Source organism: Heterodontus francisci, unplaced genomic scaffold (assembly GCF_036365525.1).
Source record: "Heterodontus francisci isolate sHetFra1 unplaced genomic scaffold, sHetFra1.hap1 HAP1_SCAFFOLD_517, whole genome shotgun sequence".
In the NCBI taxonomy this organism is placed as follows: domain Eukaryota; kingdom Metazoa; phylum Chordata; class Chondrichthyes; order Heterodontiformes; family Heterodontidae; genus Heterodontus; species Heterodontus francisci.
In genome coordinates this window covers 15,274-42,500 of record NW_027141155.1, presented here as the reverse complement: position 1 = coordinate 42,500, position 27,227 = coordinate 15,274, and the positions used below count along the sequence as shown (strand labels likewise).

The 27,227-nt window shown below is 48.5% G+C and overlaps 1 protein-coding gene across 1 annotated transcript in view; it reads right to left on the bottom strand.

Moving 5' to 3' along the window:
* LOC137362313 (uncharacterized) overlaps window positions 1-18,666 on the bottom strand; it is a 21,318-nt gene extending 2,652 nt beyond the window's left edge. The window contains exons 1-8 of the mRNA XM_068026719.1: window positions 18,581-18,666; window positions 14,278-14,583; window positions 12,542-12,830; window positions 10,264-10,565; window positions 8,579-8,884; window positions 5,109-5,423; window positions 822-1,115; window positions 421-490 (exon numbers count right to left, since the gene is read on the bottom strand). Coding sequence (XP_067882820.1) covers window positions 421-490; window positions 822-1,115; window positions 5,109-5,423; window positions 8,579-8,884; window positions 10,264-10,565; window positions 12,542-12,830; window positions 14,278-14,583; window positions 18,581-18,611 — 1,913 coding nt within the window. The 5' untranslated portion in view covers window positions 18,612-18,666. The remainder of the gene's footprint in view (window positions 1-420; window positions 491-821; window positions 1,116-5,108; window positions 5,424-8,578; window positions 8,885-10,263; window positions 10,566-12,541; window positions 12,831-14,277; window positions 14,584-18,580) is intronic.
* Window positions 18,667-27,227: the final 8,561 nt, after the last annotated feature.

Here is a 27,227-nt window from a genome sequence, read left to right as displayed (position 1 = left end):
CCCTTCAGAAGGTGTTGGTGAGCCACCATCTTCAACCTCGGCAGTCCATGTTGGGTAGGTGCACCCACTGTGCTGTTAGGAAGGTTTTTTTTAACCCAGCGCCAGTGAAGGAAAGTAAGGCGTATGTCACCACATTGTGACAGCTCGCTAATTTATATAAGAGATTGGTGAGTTTCTATAAGAGATAGATGGATGCATGTTCGATCCCGTGCACTCCCTGTCGCCGGATTATGCAAGTGTCCAACGGGTATACAAAAAACCTCATTCCCAGTATTGTCATCAAACGCGAATTAAGGTTTTAAGGAGGAAACGCACTGCAAATAAAGTATTCCAATTCATTATTGTTTCTGCTGTTCATTGATACTGGATAATTATTTCAGTATACTTATTTGTGGTCTTGTTAACACATGTAGAAGTTACCTTTTCTCCGATTTCTTTCTACATTCGAATGCCACGCATCCGTAGATGACTAATGTGCTTCCCAGTTTGTCTAAAGTAAAATCCGATCCGGTTCATTAACTTTTTTTTAGGGAAAGAAATCTGCCGTCCTTACCCGGTCTGACCTAAATGTGGCTCCAGACCCACAGCAATGTGGCTGATTCTTAACTACTCTCTGAAATGGCTCAGCGTGCAAGCCACTCAGTTGCCGAGGGTACTTAGGGATGGGCAATAAATGCGGGCCCAGTCAGCGACTCCCACAAATGAACACACACGAAAGAAAATCCTTGTTTGATCGCAATTGGTAAATTTGTCTGTTCCTGAATTCCCATTCAGCTTCGTTTTCAACTTGAAATCTCCCGAGATTTAGCTGCAGATCTCACCTGTGATAGTCACTTGCACTGGATCACTCGGAGTTGAATGTATCCACTGATCTCCCTCTAAGTATACATAGTGACAAGTATAATCCCCTTGATCACCTTCACCGATATTCCTGAGATTTAACGTTGCAGAGATGTCTTCGGGATTCAATTCTTGGTGTGAAAGATAAACACTGTTCCGTAAAAATTCCAGCCGCTTGCTTGCATTGTGACTTTTAAGTGTGCATTTCAAAGTCAGGGACTCACCTTTTACAAAGACATCATAATCAGGAAGCACGGATAATCTTGTCTTCGGTCCTGAAATGCGTAATGACCAGAAGTAGTTTAAATATTCTTATTAAAGCATCAGTCATCATATATATATATTAGCATCGTTCCAACCGACCACTCTTGTCAATGCCTCCTATTAAAATATACGATTCTGATTGTGGTGGGAGAAACACACTGTTAACTCAATCCCGTCCCTCCACAGATAGCCTAACATATCATATTTAAACGCCCCAAATTAAAGACCCAGCCAAATTGTACCATGTATTACCCCTCGAATGAGGCTAACCAAACCAAGTGTCTTTAATTCAACTAATTAACTGTTTAATTAGGAAAACGAAATTCTTAAACACTACTAAGATATAAAGAGCATTTGAATTAGAATAAAAAATTGAGTCCTTGCAAATTTACGCCCCTGCCGGATGTGGAGCAGTCCAAGGTTGTTTGAAGTCCTCACAGCCGTCCGATGGGGACAAAAGGTTATTCAACAGTAGAACAGTCCGTAGTCTAATCCAGAAGTCAACATTGTTGCTTTCCTTCTCGAGTGATGAATTTCGACAATTAGCAACTTGCAAACACTGTTCAATGAATCAATTTGGCTTCAGAATTTTTGATTGTTGCTGTCTAACTTCCCTTCCTTCAGTTTATATTATCAGGGATCTCTGTTTGGCTTGATATCTTTTGAATTTTGAGAGAGAATAGTAAATAAACAGAGAACATTTTCTTCCTTCAGTTTAAATGGTCTGAGAGATTTCCTTTCAGGTGTGAACACAGAGCTCTCTGTCTGTGCCCTCTGTTAGAACAGGCTGTTTCTTCCACTGTAAGCCAGTTAAAAATTAAACTGTAACAAATGTATCTCTCGATGCTCATTCCAAGTAGCTGTATCCAAGGCAACCAGGATGCATCTTTTAAAATTGGTTCGTTCTCTCTCTGCATGGTTGCATCCAACAGCAACCAAAATGTACTTTCTCAGTAACTCCTGAGGCCTGTTTTTTCTTAAAGCAGTACTGATCCTTTGCTGTCTTAAAGACACACCACATATTTCCCGGAAAAAATATACTACAGGATGGTAACAGCATTTATTCCACAGTGTACCATTACTCCTTGTGTCTCTATATGCATTATACTCTACCTGTAAAAAGAATAGGACTATCCAACTCATAGGGTTCTTTTTCTCCCTGATCTGGACTGTTGCATTTTAAATGGTAGCTCGGGGAAACGTTATTGAACAGTCGTTTCGAGAGTGTTAATGGATAATAAGTGGCATTGCACCGGCCACCTTTTCAACTCTCGGCCTTAAATCCAGATGATAGATCTGATTATCAAATGAGATGTCACTGGCATTCCATATGATATCACCCGTCTTCCCCGTCCCCTCAAGTCGAATCTCACCGATTTATGTGACAAATTAGGATTGATTTGGTCACACATATTGTTACTGTTTTGTTCAGGTCTAAGTTAAATATCCCCTGCTTCACGGAGTTCCCCTGTGCAGTTACACTTAACCATTTACTAGGTTAGTAGTTACCTGAGAATTAGATGGAAAGTATGGTCAATTTCAATGGCGAAAGACAGCGTTCATATTGAGTATTCAACAGAAGGAATTGACCAGCAGAACGGAATGTAAAGGTCCATGCCTCATACAACCCCGTAACTGCAACTTGTTGTCTGTCGGCATCTTCCAGGTGCAAATAGCCTGGTGTGACTAAGTCGTGAACCTCACCACAAATACAGACAGCTGCCCTCTGATGGGTTAGGAGGGAGTGCATTGTACTAATATCATATCTCCTTCACAATTTGCTTCCTCGTGGACCCCAGAAACCTTTTGGGGGTATAGGTTATGTAGCTTCGTGATATGCTTTCTATGTCCCATACAAGCAAGCACAGTGATGATACTAGGAATGATGGTCTTTCGTTTGGTGGAGAGAAGAAAACAGTTCTCATTAGAGCAGGGTAGATCATGAGCTGAATCGAGATGTTCAGCACTGCGTGGGGTGGGGAGGTCGTTTCTAATAAAGTCACTTGGAAGTGTTCCTACTGGCAGGTGGGTCGTTCATCAAAGGACAAAGTTTGAAGGAAATGACTATAAAGAAGAGGGAAGGTTGATTTGTTGTTAACACGGCGAGTTATGGTCTGGAATGCACTGCCTAAAAGTTTGGTGGCATGATATTCAATACTAACAGTCAAAAGAAAATTGGAATTATGCTTGAATAAGTAATATGCTGAAGACTATTGGGGAAAGAGCAGGAGAGTGGGACTATTTGGGATAGATATTTCATAGAGCTGGCACAGGCACCACGGGCAGAATGGCCTCTTGCTGTGGTGTAACATTCTATGATTCTATAAAAGTCGTTGCCACCCCCCCCCCCCCCCGTTGCCCTCAATGAAATATATCATGATCATTCTGTGAGGGTGAACAAAGTTATTTCATGCGAATAATCCATTACTCTAGGCTAACTTTAACACGCAATACCTTTTGACAAAAAGCAGAACAAATACGCTTGGCCATGTTTACAGAAGGCATCAATCTCCCATCTGACTCGGTAGAGACACTGTCATCAGCTGGTCCAAGGAATATGGGGGCTAGAAATTCATCTCGGGCAGTGGCGCAAAATGGGCAGTGTGGGTTCGGCCTGCAGTCGGTGGAATTAAATATCAGGTGTTCCGTAGAACCAGTGGCTGATAAAATGAGGCCCAATTTGTTCCACCGCCCGTGATGCATTTGTGGCCTACATTTCGAAAGTCAACTGGACTTCAATATCTTTGTTGTTAATTTAAAATCCCATTTGCAGAGCTTCAGGCGATTTACATGTAATTCGGCCCGAATCGTGCGGACAGAGGTGTATTCTCTTCACAAAATATGCAGAGGTCTTAAGCAACCAAGCAAGAAGGTTATGCTGAACCTTTATAAAGCTCTGGTTTGGCCACAACTAGAGTATTCCAGCCAATTCTGGTCACTGCACTTTAAGAAGGATGCGAGGCTTTTTGACCGGGAGCAGGGGAGATTTACCAGAATGGTTCCAGGGATGAGGGATTTTAGCTACAAGGTTAGGTTGGAGAAGCCGGGGTTATTCTCCTTGCAGCAATGGAGATTGAGGGAAGATTTGATGGAGGTGTACAAGATTATGGCATATTTAGAAAAGGTAGACGAATAAAACTCTTCCCAATAGCTGATCGTACAAGGACTAAAGGATACAGATGAGTATGTTGGCCAAAGAGACCGAGGGTAGGTGAGGAAGAACGTTTTTAAAGGGTGAGTGCGAATACCTGAAACTAGCTGCCACGGAGGGTGGTGGAGAGGATTGATGATTTCAGAAGGAAATTGGATGGGCACTTGAGAGAATTAAACTTGCTGTGGGTAAAGATTGGGGGAATGGGACTGATTGGGTTACTCGACAGAGAGCAAGCAAGGACTCGATGGGACGAATGGTCTCCTTCTGTGACTCTATGCTCCATGACTCTATGACCAGCATTCCCACCTCTGCTTCATTTTCTGTTTTAATACCACTTGGTGCTTATCGTCTCCCACATGGATAATAGAAGGTTTCTGAGAGAGTATATATGGATCAAGGGACTTTAACCAAAGGGCAGAGACTTAACAACAAAAAAAAGGCCAAAGATGAAATGAGCAGAGTTATTGTGGTTTGGAATGTGCTGCAGTAAAGGTCCATGGAAACAGGTGCAATGGTACTTTTCAATAAGTCTTGAATAAATGCTTGAAAGGTAGAAAATGGCAGGGATTTAGTGATAGAAGAAGGTAGTGGGACTAATTGGATAGTTCCAGCAATGAACCACCACAGATATGAAGGTCCAAATGGCCTCTCTCTGCACTGTAATATTCTATGGTTCTACAATATGATCACTTCCAGTCTTTCTCATTATTGCTTCTATAATTGTCTGACAATACCATGCCTTGAGGGCAATTGGTCTACATGGATTTTTTTGATGTATCAATGACAGGTAAATAGGTCAAAGCAATGTTATAACAAAAAAACCCTATGCGTCTATCTGAATGTTTCTTACCAGAGCAAATTACACCGGCATCCTCTTCATGGTGGCAGTTATGTTGACCCCAGTGCCGCGAAGGACATTGCCACAAAAATAGTTCCGTCCCTCTGCAGTCCAGATCGTCCAGCACGATCGGGCCGGTGCCTTTACCGAAATAAGTGTGAGTCAGCGCCGAGACTGCGGTTCCACATCTCAGTTCCCTGCATACAATCTGAGCGTCCGCCAATTGCCACTGGTCATCACAAACCGTCCCCCACGTTTTATTGTTCAAGATCTCCACTCTGCCCGAGCAAATGCTGCTTCCATTCATCAGCCGTATCTCTACTCTTTCTGTTGAAACAAGAGCATCCATTTGACAATGCACAAAGAAATGAGCATTCTGATATTTTCATCACACATCCGTCGCTGTGTCCTCAGCTCTGAACATGGTGCGAAATTGACGCGTGGTTTATTACATTCATCATTGGAACTTCAGTTATGTGGAGAAATTAGAGACACTGGATCTATTACCTTTAGAGCAGAGAAGGTTACGACGAGATTGAATCGAGATGTCGAATGCATTTGAAGGCTTCATTATAAAATAAATAAAGAGAAACTTGTTGAATGGTATGAGGTTCAGTTGCCAGAGGACACAAATTTAATACAATCCCGCACTGGAACTCGAAGCAGCAGGATGCTAAGAAAATTTATACAAGAAGTTAACATGATATGGATTGCATTGACAGAAAGGATGGTGGAAGCAGATTTAATAGCAACACTGAAACAGGCCCTTCGGCCCACTGAGTCGGTGCCGACCATCAACCACCCATTTTTACTAATCTTACATTAATCCCATATTCCTACCATACCCCCCCCCCCCCCACCATCTATCTATACTAGGAGCAATTTATGATGGCCAATTTACCGATCAACCTGCAAGTCGTTGGCTGTGGGAGGAAACCGGAGCACCCGGCGGAAACCCAATTTTGGGGACTGCCCGTGTGGAGTTTGCAAGTTCTCCCTGTGTCTGCGTGGGTTTCCTCCGGGTGCTCCGGTTTCCTTCCACATGCCAAAGACTTGCAGGTTGATAAGCAAATTGGCCATTATAAATTGTCCTTAGTTCAGCAAGGTGGTAGGGAAATATAGGGACAGGTGGGGATGTGGTAGGAATATGGGATTAGTGTAGGATTAGTATAAATGGGTGGTTGATGGTCGGCACAGACTCGGTGGGCCGAAGGGCCTGTTTCAGTGCTGTATCTCTGAAAACAGAAAATCACAGGGAGAACCTGCAAACTCCGCACAGGCAGTACCCAGAATTGAACCCGGGTTGCTCGACCTGTGAGGCTGCGATGCTAACCACTGTGCCACTGAGCCGCCCAGCTCTATGTGAATGATTGGGTGTGGCAACAGAAGCAACCAACTGAAACAGGGCTAGTACTTCAACATCTAGATCCTGCATTGCTACAGATCTAAATTCAACCCGAGCTGGATTTCACACCTTTCATAGAATCAAACAGAGCACGAGCAGTGGTCCATTCACTCCATCGTGCCTTTGAAAGAGCTCAGCAATTTGCCCAAATCTGTCCTTCTCGTTACCCAGGAAAATAAAGCGACCATTGCACAATCTATGGTTGCAACGCAGACTTCAATAACCTATTGAATACAGGAGCTGGTGACACACGACACTGCTGTCACTTATGTACAAGCATTGCGACTGTTTCAGCTCAAAAATAAATAAGTGATGACCATTCGCTGGCTCATTCCTTAGGGCAATGCCTCGACCAATCAGAATCAAGCTGCCTGGTTTAAATTTCAAACAGAGCTGAGCAGTTAACCGTCAGTCACCCGAAACTGGTCCAATCTCCATGGCAACGCTTCTACCAATCAGAGTCGGCTTTGCAACCAATCCGCACTCTCTTCTTATACCGTATAAAATTGTTATTTTCCCTTAAATTGGTATTTTTTCGGATGTGGTGTTGAGTGCAAGATGAAAAGCTTCATCCACGTGTAACTATTTCAGCAATACTCAACTTTTGGACTACAACACGACAATTTCATTAGAGAACAGTGGTACCAGCATGGATTTACAAAAGGGAAATCATGCTTGACAAATCTACGAGAATTCTTCGAGGATGTAACTAGTAGAGTTGATGAGGGGGAGCCAGTGGATGTGGTTTATTTGGACTTTCAGAAGGCTTTCGACAAAGTCCCACATAAGAGATTAGCATGTAAAATTAAAGTGCATGGGATTGGGGATAGTGTATTGCGGTGGATAGAAAATTGGTTGGTGGACAGAAAACAAAGATTAGGGACAAATAGGTATTTTTCCGAATGGCAGGCAGTGACTAGCGGGGTACCACAGGGATTGGTGCTAGGACCCCAGCTATTCACAATAGATATTAAGGATTTAGATGAGGGAACTTAATGTAATATCTCCAAATTTGCAGATGGCACAAAACTGGGTGGGAGGGTCAGTTGTGAGGAGGATGCAGAGAGGCTTCAGGGTGATTTGGACAAGTTGAGTGAGTGGGCTAATGCATGGCAGATGCAGTATAATGTGGATAAATGTGAGGTTATCCACTTTGGTAGCAAAAACAGGGAGGCAGATTTTTATCTGAATGGCTAAAAACTGAGAGAGGGTAATATGCAGTGAGACCTGGGTGTTCTCGTACACCAGTCGCTGAAGGTACGCATGCAGGTGCAACAGGTGGTAAAAAAGGCAAATGGTATGTTTGCCTTCATAACGAGAGGATTCGAGTACAGGAGCAGGGATGTCTTGCTGCAATTATACAGGGTCTTGGTGAGGCCACACCTGGAATATTGTGTGCAGTTTTTGTCTCCTTATCTGAGGAAATATCTTTTTGCTATAGAGGGGGTGCAGTGAAGGTTTACCAGACTGATTCCTGGGATGGTGGGACTGATGTATGAGGAGAGATTTAGTCGGTTAGGATTATATTCACTGCAGTTCAGAAGAGTGAAGGGGGGAATCTCATAGAAACCTATAAAATTCTAACAGGACTTGACAGGGTAGATGCAGGAACGATGTTCCCGATTGTGAGGGAGTCCAGAACCAGGAGTCATACTCTAAGGATACAGGGTAAACATTTCAGGACTGAGATGAGGAGAAATTTCTTCACCCAAAGAGTGGTGAGCCTGTGGAATTCACTACGACAGGAAGCAGCTGAGGCCAAAACATTGTATGTTTTCAAGAAGGAGTTAGATATCGCTCTTGGGTCTAAAGGGATCAAAATGTATGGGGCGAAAGCAGGAGCAGGTTACTGAATTGGATGATCAGCCATGATCATAATGAATGGCGGAGCTGTTTCGAAGGGCTGAATGGCCTACTCCTGCTCCTATTTTCTATGTAATTGAATTTCAAGCGATGGGGTTAAAATGCGTCAGGTGCGACACCGCCCCTTTTGTAACAAAACCCCCGACTTGAATCCGATGTTAGGACGAATTCAGACCGTTATTGAAATATTTTGCTTTCACCCTGTTTCTCTCACCTGATACAGCTATCACCACGAAATTGCTATACGTAGAGTTGAACATATTTCCATTTATTTCAGTTTCATGGATACAAGTGTAATTTCCGCTGTCAGATACAGTTGTGTTGGCAATCCTGAACTCAGCGCCATGATGTGCCCATTGCGTGGGGATCCACGGCAGGTTGGTAGCTTTGCCATTCTTGATCAAGTGAAATCTGTTTGTTGTGTAGTATTCGGGTGCCAGACATGTGATACGGACACTTTTCCCTTGGACAAATAAACCAAAGAGTGTCGTCACGGTGAGTTTCGGGCCCTCGGGCTGACCTGAAAAAGTTGAAAGAAAAATACTTGTTTTGACCCATCGCAGTGAGTAATGGTTCATGTTCAACCGATTCTCAGCTTAACGTTCAAAGTAAACACCTCTCGTCACATACATGGCAAAGAAGAAATGGGATAGAACTCCTCTCCAGCACTGGCACAAAGGTGGTATCTGTTGCACCTGAAATACAGTTGCATTACAGACGGGTGGTCAATCCAATATCGACCATTTGGCACCATCACCCAAGGTTATTTTCTGGTCTAGTAATTGGTGCAAACATTCGCATTGGGCGATAACACAAAACGCACGGGAACACAACAGGCGCCCGCTTTATCCCCCACCTCATATTAAGGTCAGTAGCATCCAATATCCAGCGGGGTTTATGACAGACAGCTAGTGCCAAGTGCCGTCCAAGACCAATTTCTAGCCTATTCTACTTCCTAATTGGGCAGATATTCGCCGAAGGTGGGAGCCCCGAAGGGGGCCGTTATGCCTTTGGCCGTCTGTTAAACGTTTGTTAGGTGCTAAGGAAATGAAACTCCAAAGAATCAAAGAAAACAAGTGTTTGTGGCCTACTTAAAGTAGCATTTTGAACGTTCACATCCATTCAAGCCAGCGTATAGCCCGCGTTTGCATTTATTGGATGCTGGCAAGGCTGGCAGGATGTTGGCTGGGCTGGTCCTTAACTCCCCCGCGTATGTTCAATGTGCTGCCAGAATGCTGTTCGGGAGCGAGTTCCCAGATTTTGAGGCATTGACCATGAGGGAAGAATGATACATGTCCAAGGCAGAGTGGTGTTTGAGTTCGAGGAGCACTTGGAAGTGCTGGTGTCCCGATGCACCTGTTGGGTGGTGGAGGAGACTTTTGTTTTTTCCACCAAGTGCCACCAAGTCAAAAAACAAAGTACTTTGGCGAGCAGCTGCGATGCATCATGTGGATTAGTACCACACTGCAGCAACTTTGCACGGGCAGTGGAGGGAGTGGACATTGTAGCCGGTGGTTGGGACGCTGTCCTGGGTTCTTGAGTATTTGGTACTTGAGCAAGTGGAGAATGTAACATCACATTCCCCATTTGTGCCTTGTAGGTAAGGGAGAGACTTTGGCAAGTCAGACGGTGAGCGACTCATTGCAGAATGCACAGACTCTTAACTACTGTGGTAGCCAAAGAATGTCCAGCTGGAAGTCTGGTCAATGGTGAACCCCCCTCTCCCTCCAGGACGCTGCTGTTGACGGCAGCTTTGCGATTGCAGCGCAACAGTCGCGACTGGAGCCGTTGCGAGACCATGCATTTCATATGTCAATACGTTGCTTCACTGCAATCAGCGTACAACAACAAACTTTCAAAGCGATGGTGATTAGTCAGTCACAAAGATGTCACACTTACGTGCTAACGTTACGTTCAACAACTCACTGCGAGCTGAGGTGTAAGATCTGCCCCAAATGGATGCTTGGTACATGCAAGTGTAAGAGCCCTCCTCGCGACTTCTCATGTTTCGAATTTTCAGAATGACAGTCGTATTTGAAGTCGGCCCAAAAGACGCAACCACGGCAGTGCTGCCCACCTTGTGCAGGGTAAACGTAATCCCCGTGTACACCTTTGGAGCTGAGCATTGGATGTCGGCAGACTGGCTTCCAAGTACTGGCCAGATGGTCGCAGCTGACTGACTGCTGGGCGCTGCAACTCGTCTGGAAAAGGAAATGCACCTTATAGATCATCCCTGCAGCTTTTATTTCGGCTTCCTTGGGAGGGGAAAGGCCAGGATTTATTGACCCACCCCCAAGTTGCCTGCAAGAAGCCTTCTAGCTGAAACACTGCTCGTGGTTTGATACCGAAGGCTGACTTGTCGGGTTTTATGATTCAACCATTTAGACGCAGGGCTAAAGTCACAACACACAGGTTAAATTGGGTGAGGCTCGCAACTTTTCTTCCCTAAACTGATCATCGCGGCAATCCCACAGTTCCATGGTCACTTTCACCAGCAAAAGCTTTGCACTTTCAGATTGCCTGCACTGAATTCAAATTCCCTAACTGACACCTTGATCTGTCCTCGTTGTTCGCTGGATTGTTAGTCAAACTCTTCAACATGAAGGGCCCAGCAACAGAACCATGACACTGGCATTCCCATTACTGAATGTATAACCGTCCCATTAGATAGGAGCAGGGAGACAGGAGTAGGCCATTCCGTCCTTCGTGCCTTTGCAGCTTAAATCCGAATTCACTTCCCGCAGCAAGCCTTTTGGAATTAGAGGGTTCCAGAACTCTGCCACTTGGATACAAAAAAAAATCCTTATCGCCTCCTCCACCTACCTCAATTCTTTTTCCACTTTTTCTCACCCAGTCTAGAGAAAATAGGTAGTCTGTATCTATATTATTGAATCCATTATCAACAGCACAATTAAACCAACTTTAATCCTTCTAAATGTCAGGGGATACAACCCAGGTTAATTAAAACTCGTCCATCTAATGTAACTATTTCCCCCAGCATAAATCTGCGCTCTACCTATTCTGTGCCCCGAGATGATCAGTTTTTACGAAGGTTTTGTGCAACTGAGGCTAAGTTGCCACTTTGCATTGGACAGCAATGACTAAAGTTCTCAAGGCACTTTCGATTAGTGCTATATCATAAAAAGACACTTGAGGAGATATTAAGAAAAGAGACGTAAAGTTTGAACAGAGATGCAGGTTATAAGAAGCATCATAAAAGAGGAGAGAGAATTACAGAGACAGGAAACTTTGGAGAGGGAAATCCAATGAACGCCCAACCACGTTGAAGTGATGAACACACGAACATACGAATTATTAGGAGTACGAGAAGGCCACTCGGCCCCTCGGGCCTGCTCCGCCATTCAATAAGATCATGGTTGATCGGATTATCACCTTGACTCCACATTTCCCCCCCCCTCCCCGATAACCTTTCACCCCCTTGCTTATCAAGAATCTATCCACCTCTGCCTTAAAATATTCAAAGACTCTACTTTCATGGCCTTATGAGGAAAAGAATTCCAAAGACTCATGACCCTCTGAGAGGAAACATTTCTCCTCATCTCTGTCTTAAATGGGTGGCCCCTTAGTTTTAAACAGCAGCCCCTAGTTCTAGATTCTCCCACAAGGGGAAACATCCTTTCCACATCCACCCTGTCAAGACCCCTCGGTATCTTATATGTTTCAATCAAGTTGCCTCTTACTCTTCTAAACTCCATTGGATACAAGCCTAGTGTGTCCAACCTTCCCTCATAAGACAACCTGCCCATTCCAGGTATTAGTCGAGCAAACCGTCTCTGAACTGCTTCCAACGCATTTACATCCTTCCTTAAATAAGGAGACCAATACTGTACACAGTAATCCAGATGTGGTCTCACCAATGCCCTGTATAACTGAAGCATAACCTCCCTACTTCTGTATTCAACTCCCCTCGCAATAAACAATAACATTCTAATAGTTTTCCTAATTACTTGCTGTACCTGCACACTAACCTTTTGCGATTCATGCACCCAGACACCCACATCCCTCTGCATCTCAGAGCTCTGCAATCTCTCACCGTTTAGATAACATGTGTCATTTTCATTATTTTACCAGTCTTGTACTTTTGGCAGTCAGTTTAAATTTTACAGCCCTTCATAGATGTAGAGATGTTTGACATCTACCTGTTCCAGTTAGTTGCTTGTGATCACTTTGGGTTGAGTTAAATAGTTTCCCCGATCTTTTTATTTGGTACAGGCAAACGTAGTCTCCTTGGTCTTTGGAGCTTATGTCTTTGACGGTAAGGATAGTGGAGAAACCTGCTGCCTTTACAACGGCAGATGTGATATAGGTATTGCTTTCAACTTTGGACAATATGAAAATAACACCGGAATATGCATCATGAGTTGAACACTTGATATTTGCCGTCTCGCCAATTGAAAATGCGCCGGTTGGTCTTAATATTTCAATGGTAGGTTTTGGCGGTTTATCTGGAAAAAGAACAAAAATCCAACTGAAAGTTATGTTCTTTTTTCTTCCTTGTGTAATCAATGTCTACTCTACAGTATTTACATAGTATAACACAGTGTTCACAGAACAGAAAGAGAGCATTCGTTCAAAAGGTTCCATGCGTTTTTTATTCGTTCATGGGATACGGCGTCACTGGCCAGGCCAGCATTTATTGCCCATCCATACTTGCCCTTGAGAAGGTGGTGGTGAGCTGCCTTCTTGAATCACTGCAGTCCATGGGTGTAGGTACACCAACAGTGCTGTTGGGGAAGGTTCCAAGATTTTGACCCAGCAACTGTGAAGGAATGGTGATATAGTTTCAAGTCAGGATGGAGTGGGGCTTGGAGGGGAACTTGCAGGTGGTGGTGTTCCCGTGCATCTGCTGCCCTTGCTCTTCGAGGTGGTAGAGGTCGCGAGTTTGGGCGGTGCTGTCTAAGGAGCCTTGGTGCATTGCTGCAGTGCATCTTGTAGATGGTACACACTGCTGCCACTGTGCGTCGGAGGTGGAGGGAGTGAATGTTTGTGGATGGGGTGCCAATCAAGCGGGCTGCTTTGTCCTGGATGGTGTCGAGCTTCTTGAGTGCTGTTGGAGCTGCACCCATCCAGGCAAGTGGAGAGTATTCCATCACACTCCTGACTTGTTCCTTGTAGATGGTGGACAGGCTTTGGGGAGTAAGGAGGTGAGTTACTCGCAGCAGGATTCCTTGCCTCTGACCTGCTCTTGTAGTCACAGTATTTATATGGCTACTCCAGTTCAGTTTCTGGTCAATGATAAGTCCCAGGATGTTGATAGTGGGGGATTCAGCATCATAATGCCATTTAATGTCAAGGGCAGATGGTTAGATTCGTGTTTGAGATAGTCATTGCCTGGCACTTGTGTGACGTGAGTGTTACTTGCCACAACGGCAGCATCTTCCCACCATCCGTCATCTCAGCCTACCAAGATATTCTTCTATTCTTTTTCTCTCTCCCTTGTGTACTTATCTAAACATCGACATATTATTGAATTCATTGAGAGCAAATAATCCCTACACTCTTTGCGCCGATGTCCGCGATTTCAAAGGAAGACAGCAAACAAAAGTGAATGAAAGAAAAAAAATTCTGCTGTGAACCCTTTCACAAGAACTGTAGAAGGAGGTTATTTGGCCTACTTTGCCTGTGCCAACTCTTTGAAAGTTTTTCGCACTCCAGTTTGTTACCCCATAGTCCTGAATACCTATTTCCTATTTTCATGCACAAATCCAGTATCACCTTGAAAGGTACTTACAAATCTGCTTTCACACCTACTTCAGGCCTTGCAGATCATAACAAATGACTGCAAAACAAAAAAAATTACTAATCGTCTGCCCTTTGGTGCATTTGCCAACTATCGTCCATTCAGGTCCTCTGGTTTCCTACTCTTCCCAAGTGTTGCAGAACTGAAATTACCTATGACAATGACTTTCACTTGATCGCTTTTCTCTGATGTATAATTCCTTCCATCTCTCTCCAATTGGTACGTGCAGATGTAATACCCTTCGTGAGCAGTATTGATCTTTGCCCTGGTAAACGTGACACTGTTGGATGTCGCTGATGCCTTCACAGTTTTAATGTGCGCCGATTCGCCAACTTTGTAGAGGTAAGATGTGGCACCTGTGTAGAATTTCGGCGAGGAACATTGAATGCTTATGTTTTCACCTTGCGAAAATTTACCAAGCGTTCTCCACATAAGAATTTGCGGCTTTAGCGGTGTATCTGAAAGAGTGTAAATGACAATTATCCAGTGCACAGTCGCAGACGCAGGGGATGTTGCTGGTTTTCTGCGTGCTTACCGATAAATAGGTTGCAGCTAAGTGACTTATCATTACCGAGCATTACACATTCTGGGCAATTCTTATGGGGAACTAAGAGCAGGGTGAATCGTCAGTAACAGTCGGGGTTGGATGTAGCGCAAAGTGTCTAGTTCGTGCTAACTTGAAAGGCGGGCTGAATGTCCAATACGATGCAATGAGTAGATTTACCTCCCTCTCTTTTTTTTCCACTTCGTCTGTGTGTGTTTTTCTTGTCAGGAAAGTTCGTTAGGAGCATAATGAACAAAAAAAGTAATAGTCATTAAGGTATGAGCTGAAGATTGCTAAACGTACCTTTGAAAGAGAATGCCTCGTGTCTTAGTAGAACAAAGACATATATTAGCTAATTTAGGAATTTCTACATTTTAAAAGGAGGAAAGGCTTGCACTTGCGCGAGCTCAGGAAGGTCCTAAAGTGCTTTCCAGCCAACTATGTAATTTGAAGTCCAGCTTGAATTAATAATCCTTGCACAAAACTAGCTCCAACAAACAACAGTATAATAATGACAAGCTAACTTGCTTTAGTAATGCACATTGGCGCAGTGGTTAGCACCACAGCCTCACAGCTCCAGCGACCCGGGTTCAATTCTGGGTACTGCCTGTGCGGAGTTTGCAAGTTCTCCCTGTGTCTGCGTGGGTTTCCTCCGGGTGCTCCGGTTTCCTCCCACATGCCAAAGACTTGCAGGTTGATAGGTAAATTGGCCATTAGCAATTGCCCCTAGTATAGGTAGGTGGTCGGGAAATATAGGGACAGGTGGTAGGAATATGGGATTAGTATAAATGGGTGGTTGATGGTCGGCACAGACTCGGTGGGCCGAAGGGCCTGTTTCAGTGCTGTATCTCTAAATTAAAAACTAAAATTAATGTTGATTAAGGGGTAAATATTGGCCAGGACACTTGGCATAAAACAGTGTGATCACGTATATCCACCTGAGCGGGCAGACGGGGCTTCGGAATAACTTCTCATCCAAAAAAACAGACCGCCTGACTCAGAGGAGCGACTGCTGCCAACTTAGCCACGACTGCCAAGTTTTAAAGATCAGTTTAATGCTGCTGGCGTGTTGACAGAATTCACATGAATATTCGTGGCATGACTTGTTGTGGAAAACAGATCGTTTTTTTTTCCTGTCGGTTGCATTTGCATAGGACAATTTGGATTGAGAAGGCCCCTTTCAACAGAAGTATATTCCGTTGAGAAAAAAAGACTCAATGACAAGGATGCACCCTCTGTGGCTTACTCGGGAAGTTAAGCATGGCATCAAATTAAATGAAAAGGCAAAAATGCTGCAAAGTGGAAGATTGGGAAAATATTACAATTAAAAAGGGGGAAAAAAAGAATAATCTTATTTGAGAATTGCATGTCAACGAAGAAGGAGCTGGGTTTGCGACCTGGGCTATGTTATGGGCCTTGCGCATATAGGCCAGGATCGCATCTGCTGTCCTTGATACCTTGATATCCCGAGGGCGGCACAGTGGTTGGCACCGCAGCTTCACAGCTCCAGCGGCCCGGGTTCGATTCTGGGTACTGCCCGTGTGGAGTTTGCAAGTTCTCCCTGTGTCTGCGTGGCTTTCCTCCGGGTGCTTTGGTTTCCTCCCACATGCCAAAGACTTGCAGGTTGATAGGTTAATTGGCCATTATAAATTGCCCCTAGTATAGGTCGGTGGTAGGGAAATATAGGGACAGGTGGGGATGTGGTAGGAATATGGAATTAGTGTAGGATTAGTATAAATGGGTGGTTGATGGTCAGTGGGCCGAAGGGCCTGTTTCAGTGCTGTATCTCTAAACTAAACTCTAAACTATGGCTAAGAAAATGATGAGGAAAAGGTTAGAGCAAGAGAGTAGACTAGAAAGAAATATAAAACAGACATTAAAAGCTTCTACAAATATATAAAAAGGAAAAGAGTAGCGTTGGTCCCTTAGATGATGAGACTGGGGAATTAATAATGGTAAACAATCATAGAGAATTTGAACAAGTATTTTGTATTTGTCTGAGACGACTAGAGAAAATTTACCAGAAAAACTAAAATGAATGAAGACTGACAAATCCCCTGGACCGGATGGTTTGCATCCTAGGGTCCTAAAAGAAGTGACCTCAAAGATAGTGGATGGTTGTGATCTTCCAAAATTCCCTAGATTCTGGAAAGGTCCCAGTGGATTGGAAAACCACAAATGTAACATCTCTAATCATAAAAGGAGGGACACAGAAAGGAAGGAACGATTGGCCAGTTAGACTAATAGCTGTCATTTGCACATAATTCAGGAAGCAGTGGTAGGACATTTAGAAAATGATAACACAATCGGGCAGAGTCAACAAGGTTTTATGAAAGTGAAATCGAGTTTGACAAATTTATTAGAATTATTTGTGAATGTAACAAGGAGGGTGGATAAAGTGAAAGTAGATGTAATGTATTTTGATTTCGAAAAGGGATTCGATTAAGTAACTCATAAAAGATACGGGCTCATGGAGTTGCAGCAATATATTAGCATGGATCGAGTATTGGCTATCAGGACACGGAGAGTCGGGACAAATGGAGCATGGCTGTTGGCAAACATGAACAGTGGAGTGCCGCAGAGACTAGTGCTGGGGCCTCAACTATTTACCATCTATATTAATGACTTGGATGAAAGGGCCGAGTGTATCTTCGACCTATTTATGGACGAAACAAAGATAGGTAGGGGTAGGTAAGAAAATGATGAGGATGACACGATGTGTCTCCTAGGAGAAATAGATAGGATACATAAGTGGGCAAAAATTGGCAGATGGGCTATAATAGGGGAAAATGTGAGCTTGTCCACTTTGGTGGGAAGAATAGAAAAGTAGAATATTATTTAAATGGAGAGATACTGCAGAACTCTATGGTGATCTGGGTGTCCTCGTACTTGAATCTCAAAAATAATAGCGTGCAAGTACAGCACATAATCGGGAAAGCAAACGGAATGTTGGCATTTATTGCAAGGGGAGTATAAAAGTAAGGAAGTCTTTCTACAGCTGTACCGAGCATTGGCGAGACTGCGCCTAGAAACCGTGTATCATTTTGGACTCTTTGCTTAAGGAGGGATATACTTGCATTGGAAGCAGTTCAGAGAAGGTTCACCAGGGTGATGCCTGGGAAGGAAAGTTTGAGGAGGTTGCGCCTATATTCATTGGAGTTTTGAAGAATGACAGGTGATCTTATTGAAGCATACAAGATTCTGAGGGGGCTTGACAGGGCGGATGCTGAGAGAATGTTTCCCCTCGTGGGGGAATCTAGAGCGAGGGGGCACAGTTTCAAAGTAAGGGGACTCCCATTTAAGAATGAGATGAGGAGGACGTTTTCTCTAGAGGGTGGTCAAACTTTGAAATTCTCTTCCCTAGAGAGCAGTGGGGATTGGGTCATTGAATATATTCTAGGCTGAATTGGACCGCTTTTTTTTCACCTACAAGGGAGGTACGCGTTTGTGGAACCGGTATGAAAGTGCAGTTCAGACCACAATCAGATCAGCTGTGATCTTGTTGAAAACCAGAGCAGATTCTAGGGGCTGAATGGCCTACTCCTGCCCCTAATTCTTATGATTCATGAGGGGATTTGCCTTTGAACACTTCGAATTCAACAAATCAGGCATGCGAAATTCGCCCCGGACGTTAATGGTGAATAGTGACACAAAAATGGAGGTATAACATCTGAATCCCGCCCGATATTCATTTGCATTTACTTCAATGGAAGTGAATAATGGGCAGGGCATAGAACAGACCGCAGATGCAATAGTAGATGGAATTTCATTCCCACCGTCAACACCACGATTCATAGATAATTGAGCAAGATTGTTTCAGTTCTTGTAGAGATACATATCTGAAGGGGATACAGCATAACATAGAACTACAAATCACCTACTGCGCTCGATGATTCTTTGCATCTCCTCACCTGAACAAATGACTCCTGCGTCGGTTGTCATGGGGCACGAACGTGGGCCAGCGATGTCAAATGGACACACCCACAGGTAAGGCTCTGTGCCATTGCAGTTGACATTGTCGCTCCACACCGGCCCAGTCCCTTCACCAAAGCGGCCACTACGAGTTGCTGATCGAACAAATCCACAACGCAGCTGTCTGAAGACAACCTCAGCATCTGGCAGACCCCAGTTGGAGTCGCAAATGGTTCCCCAAGTTCCATTAGCATAACCCTCAATTCTTCCAGAACATGGAACAGGACCATCGGCAAGTCTCAATTTGATATCGGCTGAAAATGATAGCATAATATCAAAATAAGGCATCGCAGAAGCACGGAATTGTTAGAGCGCAGAAGGAAGCCATTCGGCCCATCGTGTCTGGCCCGCTCTCCCAAAGAGCAATTCACTCAGTTCCATTTCTCCGCCTTCTCCCCGTAACCCTGCACATTCGTCCTTTTCAGATGACAGTCTAAGAACCTGCCTCCACCATACCCTCAGGCAGTGCATTCCAGACCTTAACCACTCGCTGTATGAAAATGTTTTTCCCCCCTGTCGCTTTTGCTTCTCTCACCAAATACTTCAAATCTGTGCCCTCTCGTTCTCGATCCCTTCATGACTGGAAAAGTTTCTCTCTATCTACTCTGTCCAGACCCCTCATGAATTTGTATACCTCTATCAAATCCCCTCTCAGCCTTCTCTTCTCCAAGGAAAGCAGTCCTAACTTCTCCAATCTATCTTCATACTGAAATTCCTCATCCCTGGAACCATTCTCGTGAATCTTTTCTGTACTCTCTCCAAAGCCCTCGCTTCTTTCCTAAAGTACAGCCCCAGAACTGGACACAATACTCCAGCTGAGGCCTAACTAGTGTCTGATACAAGTGCAACGTCACGACCTTGCTCTTGTACTCTATACCCCTATTAATAAAGCCCAGGATACTGTATGCTTTCTGAACCACTCTCTCAACTCATCCTGCTACCTTCAATGACTTATGCGCAGGCTCACCCAGGTCCCTGTGCTCCTTGCACCCCCGTTAGAATTGCACCCTTTATTTTATGCTGTCTCTCCATGTTCTTCCTGCTAAAATGAATCACTTCACATTTCTCCACATTGAACTTCATCTGCCACCTGTCTGCCCATTCTATGTCCTTTTGCAGTTCTACACTGCAAGTATGTGAAAGCAAACATTTGAAGCAATATTTACTCGAATTGCACTGTTTGCATCTTTTACAAATAGAACCTTTTAAAATATCTCACATACCTTACCATAAAGTATGATTTGCGCGTTTTTTTTTGGATTTCCCAGGCTCTACTTATATTGGAGAGCGCTGACCACCCTTAGTAAGATGAATAAGCATTCAGCTTTTCATTTGTGTTACATGCTGTTACATGTGGCATCGAATTTCCAGCACTGAAGTTACTCCTTCTGCGCTACCGGTATAAGTTATCGTTTATGCTTTGCATGAGCCTCGGTCCATCCATCTTTCTCTAACCATAGCTGGGTATCTTTCGGCCTCTGGTACCTATATAGCTTCCTCTTAAATCGACATATGCTATTCACTTCAAACATATGATAGAGAGTTAGACATTTTCGCCACTCTCCTGGGAAAGAGCTTTCTACAGAATTCGATATTAGATATATTAGTGACGATGTGATACAGATACCCCCACAATTTAGCTATCTCACATTCCCGCCCGAGCCGTGTAACCCTGCATGCTTTTTCTTCTCTCTTCCAATTCCCTATTGAAAGCCACGATTGAATCTGCCTTCACTGCAGTCTGAAGTACTGCATTCAAGATCCCAACCACAGGCCTGGCGGCATAAAAGAAGCTTTACCTCATGCCGCCTTTGACTGTTTTGCTAATCACGTTAAATTTGGGTCTTCTGATTCTCCACCCTGCCTCCAATGGGAACAGTTTCTCCCTATCTACACTGTCTAGACTACTCCCCACCCCCCAACCTCCCCGCCCCCCCCCCATGATTTTGAACGCCTCTATCAAATCAACTCTCAAACTTCTCTTCTCCAAGCAGAACAAGCCGACCTTCTCCAATCTGTCCACTCAATTGAAGCCGCTCATCCCTGGAAGAGCACTTGTCAATCTTTCCTCGGCTCTCTCGAAAGCCTTCACATCAGTCCGAAAGTTTGGTGTCCAGAATTGGACACAATTCTCCAGCTGAGGCCGGATTAGGGTTGTATAAAGTTTCATCGTTAGTCCCTTGTTTTTTGTGCCTTTATTTATAAAGCCCGGGATCCCGTCTGCTTTTTCAACCCCAATCACAATCTGCCCTGCCACCTTCAACGATTTGTGTAGATGTTATCCCCCACAATTCTTTTTTTTTTTGTTTATTGACGCCCAAACTCTCTTTTGCGCTAAATATTTAGAAAGCTCCGCACTTACCGATCACAGTTATTTTCAGAGGTTCACTGTGGGATGAGTTATAAAGCTGACCCGAAGTCTTCATTTCATAGCGACAAGTGTAATCGCCCTCATCCTTTTTACCCTCAGTCATGACTTCAAATATTGCAGGGCTATCCTGCACAACAGCCGGCTTGGAACTAATGCAGTTCTTCCCATTATCCTTGAACAAGTAATACGTGATCACCGAGAAGTACTGCGGTGCTCTGCATTGCAGTCGAATGAGCTGACCCGGAAGGAAATGTGGGGGGATCTTGACGGAAAAAATCACTGGCTCCGGTGGTTCATCTACAAAGTGAGAAGATGACATTTACGTGTTCATGCGTGCATCAGGTAACGTGCAATGATGCTTGTGTTATACGACTGATTTGCATATTTAAATGCCACGAGCATGGATCTGGGAAGGGAAAACGAAATCGTTTGATCCACTGTCGCCTTCATACTGATGCCATTGACTCATTCCTGCACGATTATTTCTCATTCATTTATTGTCTATCATGAACTGCTCTTGCGAAGTTGGTGCTGAACCGCCCTCTTGACCTTTGAGGGGCTTCTTGACCCCCACTCCCCTCCCCCACTCCCCTCCCCAACTTCCCTCCCGCACTCCCCTCCCCCACTCCCCTCCCGCACTCCCCTCCCCCACTCCCCTCCCCCACTCTCCTCCTCCACTCTCCTCCCCACTCTCCTCCCAAACTCTCCTCCCCCACTCCCCTCACCTAATCCCCTACCCCACTCCAATACGCCACTCCCCTACTCCACTCCCCTACTGCGCTCCACTCCCCCACACCCCTCCTCAACTCCCCTCCCTCACTCCCCTAACCCACTACCCTCTCCAACACTTCTCCCCCACTCCCCTCACCCACTCCCCTCCCCATTCCCCTCCCCCACTCCCCTCCCCCACTCCCCCACTCCCCCACTCCCCTCCCACACTAACCTCCCCCACATTCCTCCCCACTGTCCTCCCCCACTCCCCTACCCCAAATCCCCTACCCCAAATCCCCTACCCCAAATCCCCGACTCAAATCCCCTCCCCCAAATCCCCTACACCAAATCCCTACCCCCAAATCCCCTCCCCCAAATCCCCTCCCCCACTCCACTCGCATACCGCACTCCCCTCCACAACTCCCCTACCCGACTCCCCGAACCAGCCCCCCGTCAACACACCCCTACCACACTCCCCTGCCCCACTAACCTCCCCCACACTTACCTCCCCACACTCCCCCCCACACTCCTCCACCCAGTCCTCCCCACTACCCTCCTCCACACCCCTCCCCCACTCCCCTACCCCAAATCCCCTTCCACAAATCCCCTACCCCAAATCCCCTCCCCAAATCCCCTCCCCCAAATCCCCGCCCCCACTCCATTCACATACCGCACTCCCCTCCACAACTCCCCTACCCGACTCCCCTACCCAACCCCCTGTCACCACACCCCTAGCACACTCCCCTCCCCCACTCCACTACCCGACTCCCATACCCCACACCCCTACCCCACTCCCCGACCCCACTCCCCGACTGCACTCCACGACCCCACTCCATGACCGCACCCACCCGACCCCACTCACCCGACCCCACTCACCCGATCACACTCCGCGACCCCACTCCCCGACCCCACTGACCCGACCACACTCACCGGACCCCACTCACCGGACCCCACTCACCCGATCCCACTCACCCGACACCACTCACCCGACACCACTCACCCGACCCCACTCCCCACCCCCACACCCCAACCCCACTCCCCACCCCCATGCCCCTCCCCTAGTCCCCTCCCCCACACCTCTACCCCACTCTCCTCACCTCTCCTCTCCGCAACACCCCTCCCCCACTCCCCTCCCCCACTCCCCTCCCCCCGTCCCCACACCCCCTACCACACTCCCCTCCCCCACCCCGCTCCCCCACCCCGCTCCCCCACACTAACCTCCCCCACACTCCTCCCCACACTCCTCCGCACACTCCTCCCCCACTCCCCTCCCCCACTGCCCTCCCCCACTCCCCTCCCCCAAATTCCGTACCCCAAATTCTGTACCCCAAATCCCCTACCCCAAATCCCCTACTCCAAATCCCCTCCCCTAAATCCCCTCCCACACACCACTCGCATACCGCACTCCCCTCCACAACTCCCCTACCCGACTCCCCTACCCAACCCCCCGTCAATACACCCCAACCACACTCCCCTCCCTCACTCCCCTCCCCCACTCCCCTACCCCACTCCCCTACCCCACTCCCAGACCCCAATTCCCAACTCCACTCCCCTACTCCACTCTGCACTCCACTCCCCTACTCCACTCCTCTCCCCCACACCCATCCTCAACTCCCCTCCCTAACTCCCCTCCCTAACACCCCTCCACAACTCCCCTCCCTCCCTACCCTAACCCACTACCCTCCCCATTTCTCTAACCCCCGACCCTCCCCAACTCCACTCCCCCACTCCCCTCCCCCACTCCCCTCCCACCCTAACCTCCCACACTAACCTCCCCCACACTCCTCCCCACACTCCTCCCCACACTCCTCCCCAAAGTGCTCCCCAAACCCCAACCCCAAATCCCTGACCCCAAATCCCTTCCCCCAAATCCACTCCCCCAAATCCCCTTCCCCAAATAACCTCCCCCACTCCACCCGTATACCGCACTCCCCTCCACAACTCCCCTACCCGACTCCCCTACCCAACCCCCGTCACCACACCCCTACCACACTCCCCTCCCCCACTCCGCTCCCCCACCCCCTCCCACACTAACCTCCCACACACTCCTCCCCACACTCCTCCGCACACTCCTCCCCCACTACCCTCCCCCACTGCCCTCCCCCACTCCCCTCCCCCAAATTCCGTACCCCAAATTCCGTACCCCAAATCCCCTCCCCCAAATCCCCTCCCCCACTCCACTCGCATACCGCACTCCCCTCCACAACTGACCTACCCGACTCCCCTACCCAACCCCCCGTCAATACACCCCTACCACACTCCCCTCCCCCACTTCCCTCCCCAACTCCCCTACCCCACTCCCCTCCCCAACTCCCCTCCCTCCCTCCCCTAACCCACTACCCTCCCCCATTTCCCTAATCCACTACCCTCCCCAACTCCCCGCCCCAACTCCCCTCCCCCACTCCCCTCCCCCACTCCCCTCCCACACTAACCTCCCACACTAACCTCCCCCACACTCCTCCCCACACTCCTCCCCACACTCCTCCCCCACTCCCCTCCCCCACTCCCCTCCCCCAAATCCAGTACCCCAAATCCTCTACCCCAAATCCTCTACCCCAAATCCCCTACCCCATATCCCCTCCCCCACTCCACTCACATACCGCACTCACCTCCACAACTCCCCTACCCGACTCCCCTACCCAACCCCCCGTCAGTACACCCCTACCACACTCCCCTCCCCCACTCTCCTCCCCCACTCCCCTACCCCACTCCGCTACCCCACTCCCAGACACCACTCCCCTACTCCACTCCCCTACTCCACTCTGCACTCTTCTCCCCTACACCACTCCACTCCCCCACACCCCTCCTCAACTCCCCTCCCTTACTCCACTCCACTCCCCCACACCCCTCCTCAACTCCCCTCCCTAACACCCCTCCCTAACTCCCCTCCCAACTCCCCTCCCTCACTCCCCTCCCCCACTCCCCTCCCCCACTCCCCTCCCCAATCCCCTCCCCCACTCCCCTCTCCCTCTCCCCTCCCACACTAACCTCCCACACTAACCTCCCCCACACTCCACCCCACACTCCTACCCACACTCCTCCCCAAAGTCCTCCCGCACTCCCCTACACCAGGTCCCCTACCCCAAATCCCTTCCCCCAAATCCCCTCCACCAAATCCCCTCCCCCAAATCCCCTCCCCCACTCCACCCGCATACCGCACTCCCCTCCACAACTCCCCTTCACAACTCCCCTACCCGACTCCCCTACCCAACCCCCGTCACCGCACCCCCTACAACACTCCCCTCCCCCACTCCCCTCCCCCACTCCCCTACCCCACTCCCCTACTCCACTCCCCGACTCCACTCTACACTCTACTCCCATACTCCACTCCACTCCCCCACACCCCTCCTCAACAACCCTCCCTAACTCCCCTCCCTAACACCCCTCCCCAACTCCCCTCCCTCCCTCCCCTAACCCACTACACTCCCCCAATTCCCTAACCCACTACCCTCCCCAGCTCCCCTCCCCCTCTCCCCTCCCCCACTCCCCTCCCCCACTCCGCTCCCACCCTAACCTACCACACTAACCTCCCCCACACTAACCTCCCCCACACTCCTCCCCACACTCCTCCCCAAAGTCCTCCCCCACTCCCCTACCCCAAGTCCCCTGCCCCAAATCACTTCCCCCAAATCCACTCCCCCAAATCCCCTCCCCCAAATAACCTCCCCCACTCCACCCGCATACCGCACTGCCCTCCACAACTCCCCTACCCTACTCCCCTACCCAACGCCCCATCACCACACCCCCTACCACACTCCCCTCCCCCACTCCGCTCTCCCACTCCCCTCCCACACTAACCTCCCCCACACTCCTCCCCCACTCCCCTCCCCCACTCCCCTCCCCCACTCCCCTCCCCCAAATTCCGTACCCCAAATCCCCTACCCCAAATCCCCTACCCCAAATCCCCTCCCCCAAATCCCCTCCCCCACTCCACTATAAACCGCACGCCCCTCCACAACTCCCCTACCCGACTCCCCTACCCAACCCCCCGTCACTACACCCCTACCACACTCCCCTCCCCCACTCCCCTACCCCACTCCCAGACCCCACTCCCCTTCTCCACTCCCCGACTCAACTCTGAACTCCACTCCCCTACTCTACTCCAATCCCCAACATCCCACCTCAACTCCCGTCCCTAACTCCCCTCCCTAACGCCCCTCCCAAACTCCCCTCCCTCAGTCCCCTAACCCACTACCCTCCCCCATTTCCCTAACCCACTACCCTCCCCTCCCCCACTCCCCTCCCACACTAACCTCCCCCACACTCCTCCCCACACTCCTCCCCACTCTCCTCCCCAAAGTCCTCCCCCACTCCCCTACCCCAGGTCCCCTACCCCAAATCCCTTCCCCCAAATCCCCTCCCCCAAATACCCTCCCCCAAATACCATCCCCCACTCCACCCGCATACCGCACTCCCCTCCACAACTCCCCTACCCGACTCCCCTACACAACCGTCCGTCACCACAACCCCTACCACACTCCCCTCCCCCACTCCCCTCCCCCTCTCCCCTCCCACACTAACCTCCTCCACACTCCTCCCCACACTCCTCCGCACACTCCTCCCCCACTCCCCTCCCCCACTCCCCTCCCCCACACCCCTACCCCAAATTCCGTACCCCGAATTCCGTACCCCAAATCCCCTACCCCAAATCCCCTCCCCCACTCCCCTCCACAACTCCCCTACCCGACTCCCCTACCCAACCCCCCGTCACCACACCCCTACCACACTCCCCTCCCCCACTCCCCTCCCCCCCTCCCCGACCCCACTCCCTGACCCCACACCCCGACCCCACTCCCCGACCCCACTCCCCGACCCCACTCCCCGACCCCACTCACCCGAACCCACTCCCCGACCCCACTCACCCGACCCCACTCACCCGACCCCACTCACCCGACACCACTCACCCGACCCCACTCACCCTACCCCACTCCCCAAACCTCATCCCACTTCCCAACCCCACTCCCCAACACCACTCCGCACGACCATGCCCCTCCGCTAATCCCCTCTCCTAATCCCCTCCCCCACTCCTCTACCCCTCTCTCCTCAGCCCTCCTCTAACCCACTCTCCTCACCTCTCCTCTCCGAAACACCCCTCCCCAATTCCCCTCCCACACTCCCCTCCCCATCTCCCCTCCCCAAACCACTCCCCCACTCCACACCCCCACTCCACTCCCCCACTCCACACCCCCTCTCCCCTCCCCCACTCCCCTTCCCCACTCCCCTCCCCAAATCCCCTCCCCCAAATCCCCTCCCCCAAATCCCCTCGCCCAAATCCCATACCCCAAATCCCCTCCCCCACTCGCCTACTGCTCTCCCCTCCACAAACCCCCTCCACAACTTCCTTACCCGACTCCCCTACCCAACCCTCCGTCACCACTCCCCTACCACACTCCCCTACCACACTCCCCTACCACACTCCTCCACCCCACTCTCCTCCCCTCTCCTCTCCGCAACACCCCTCCCCACTCCTCTCCCCCACTCCCCTCCCACACTCCCCTCCCACA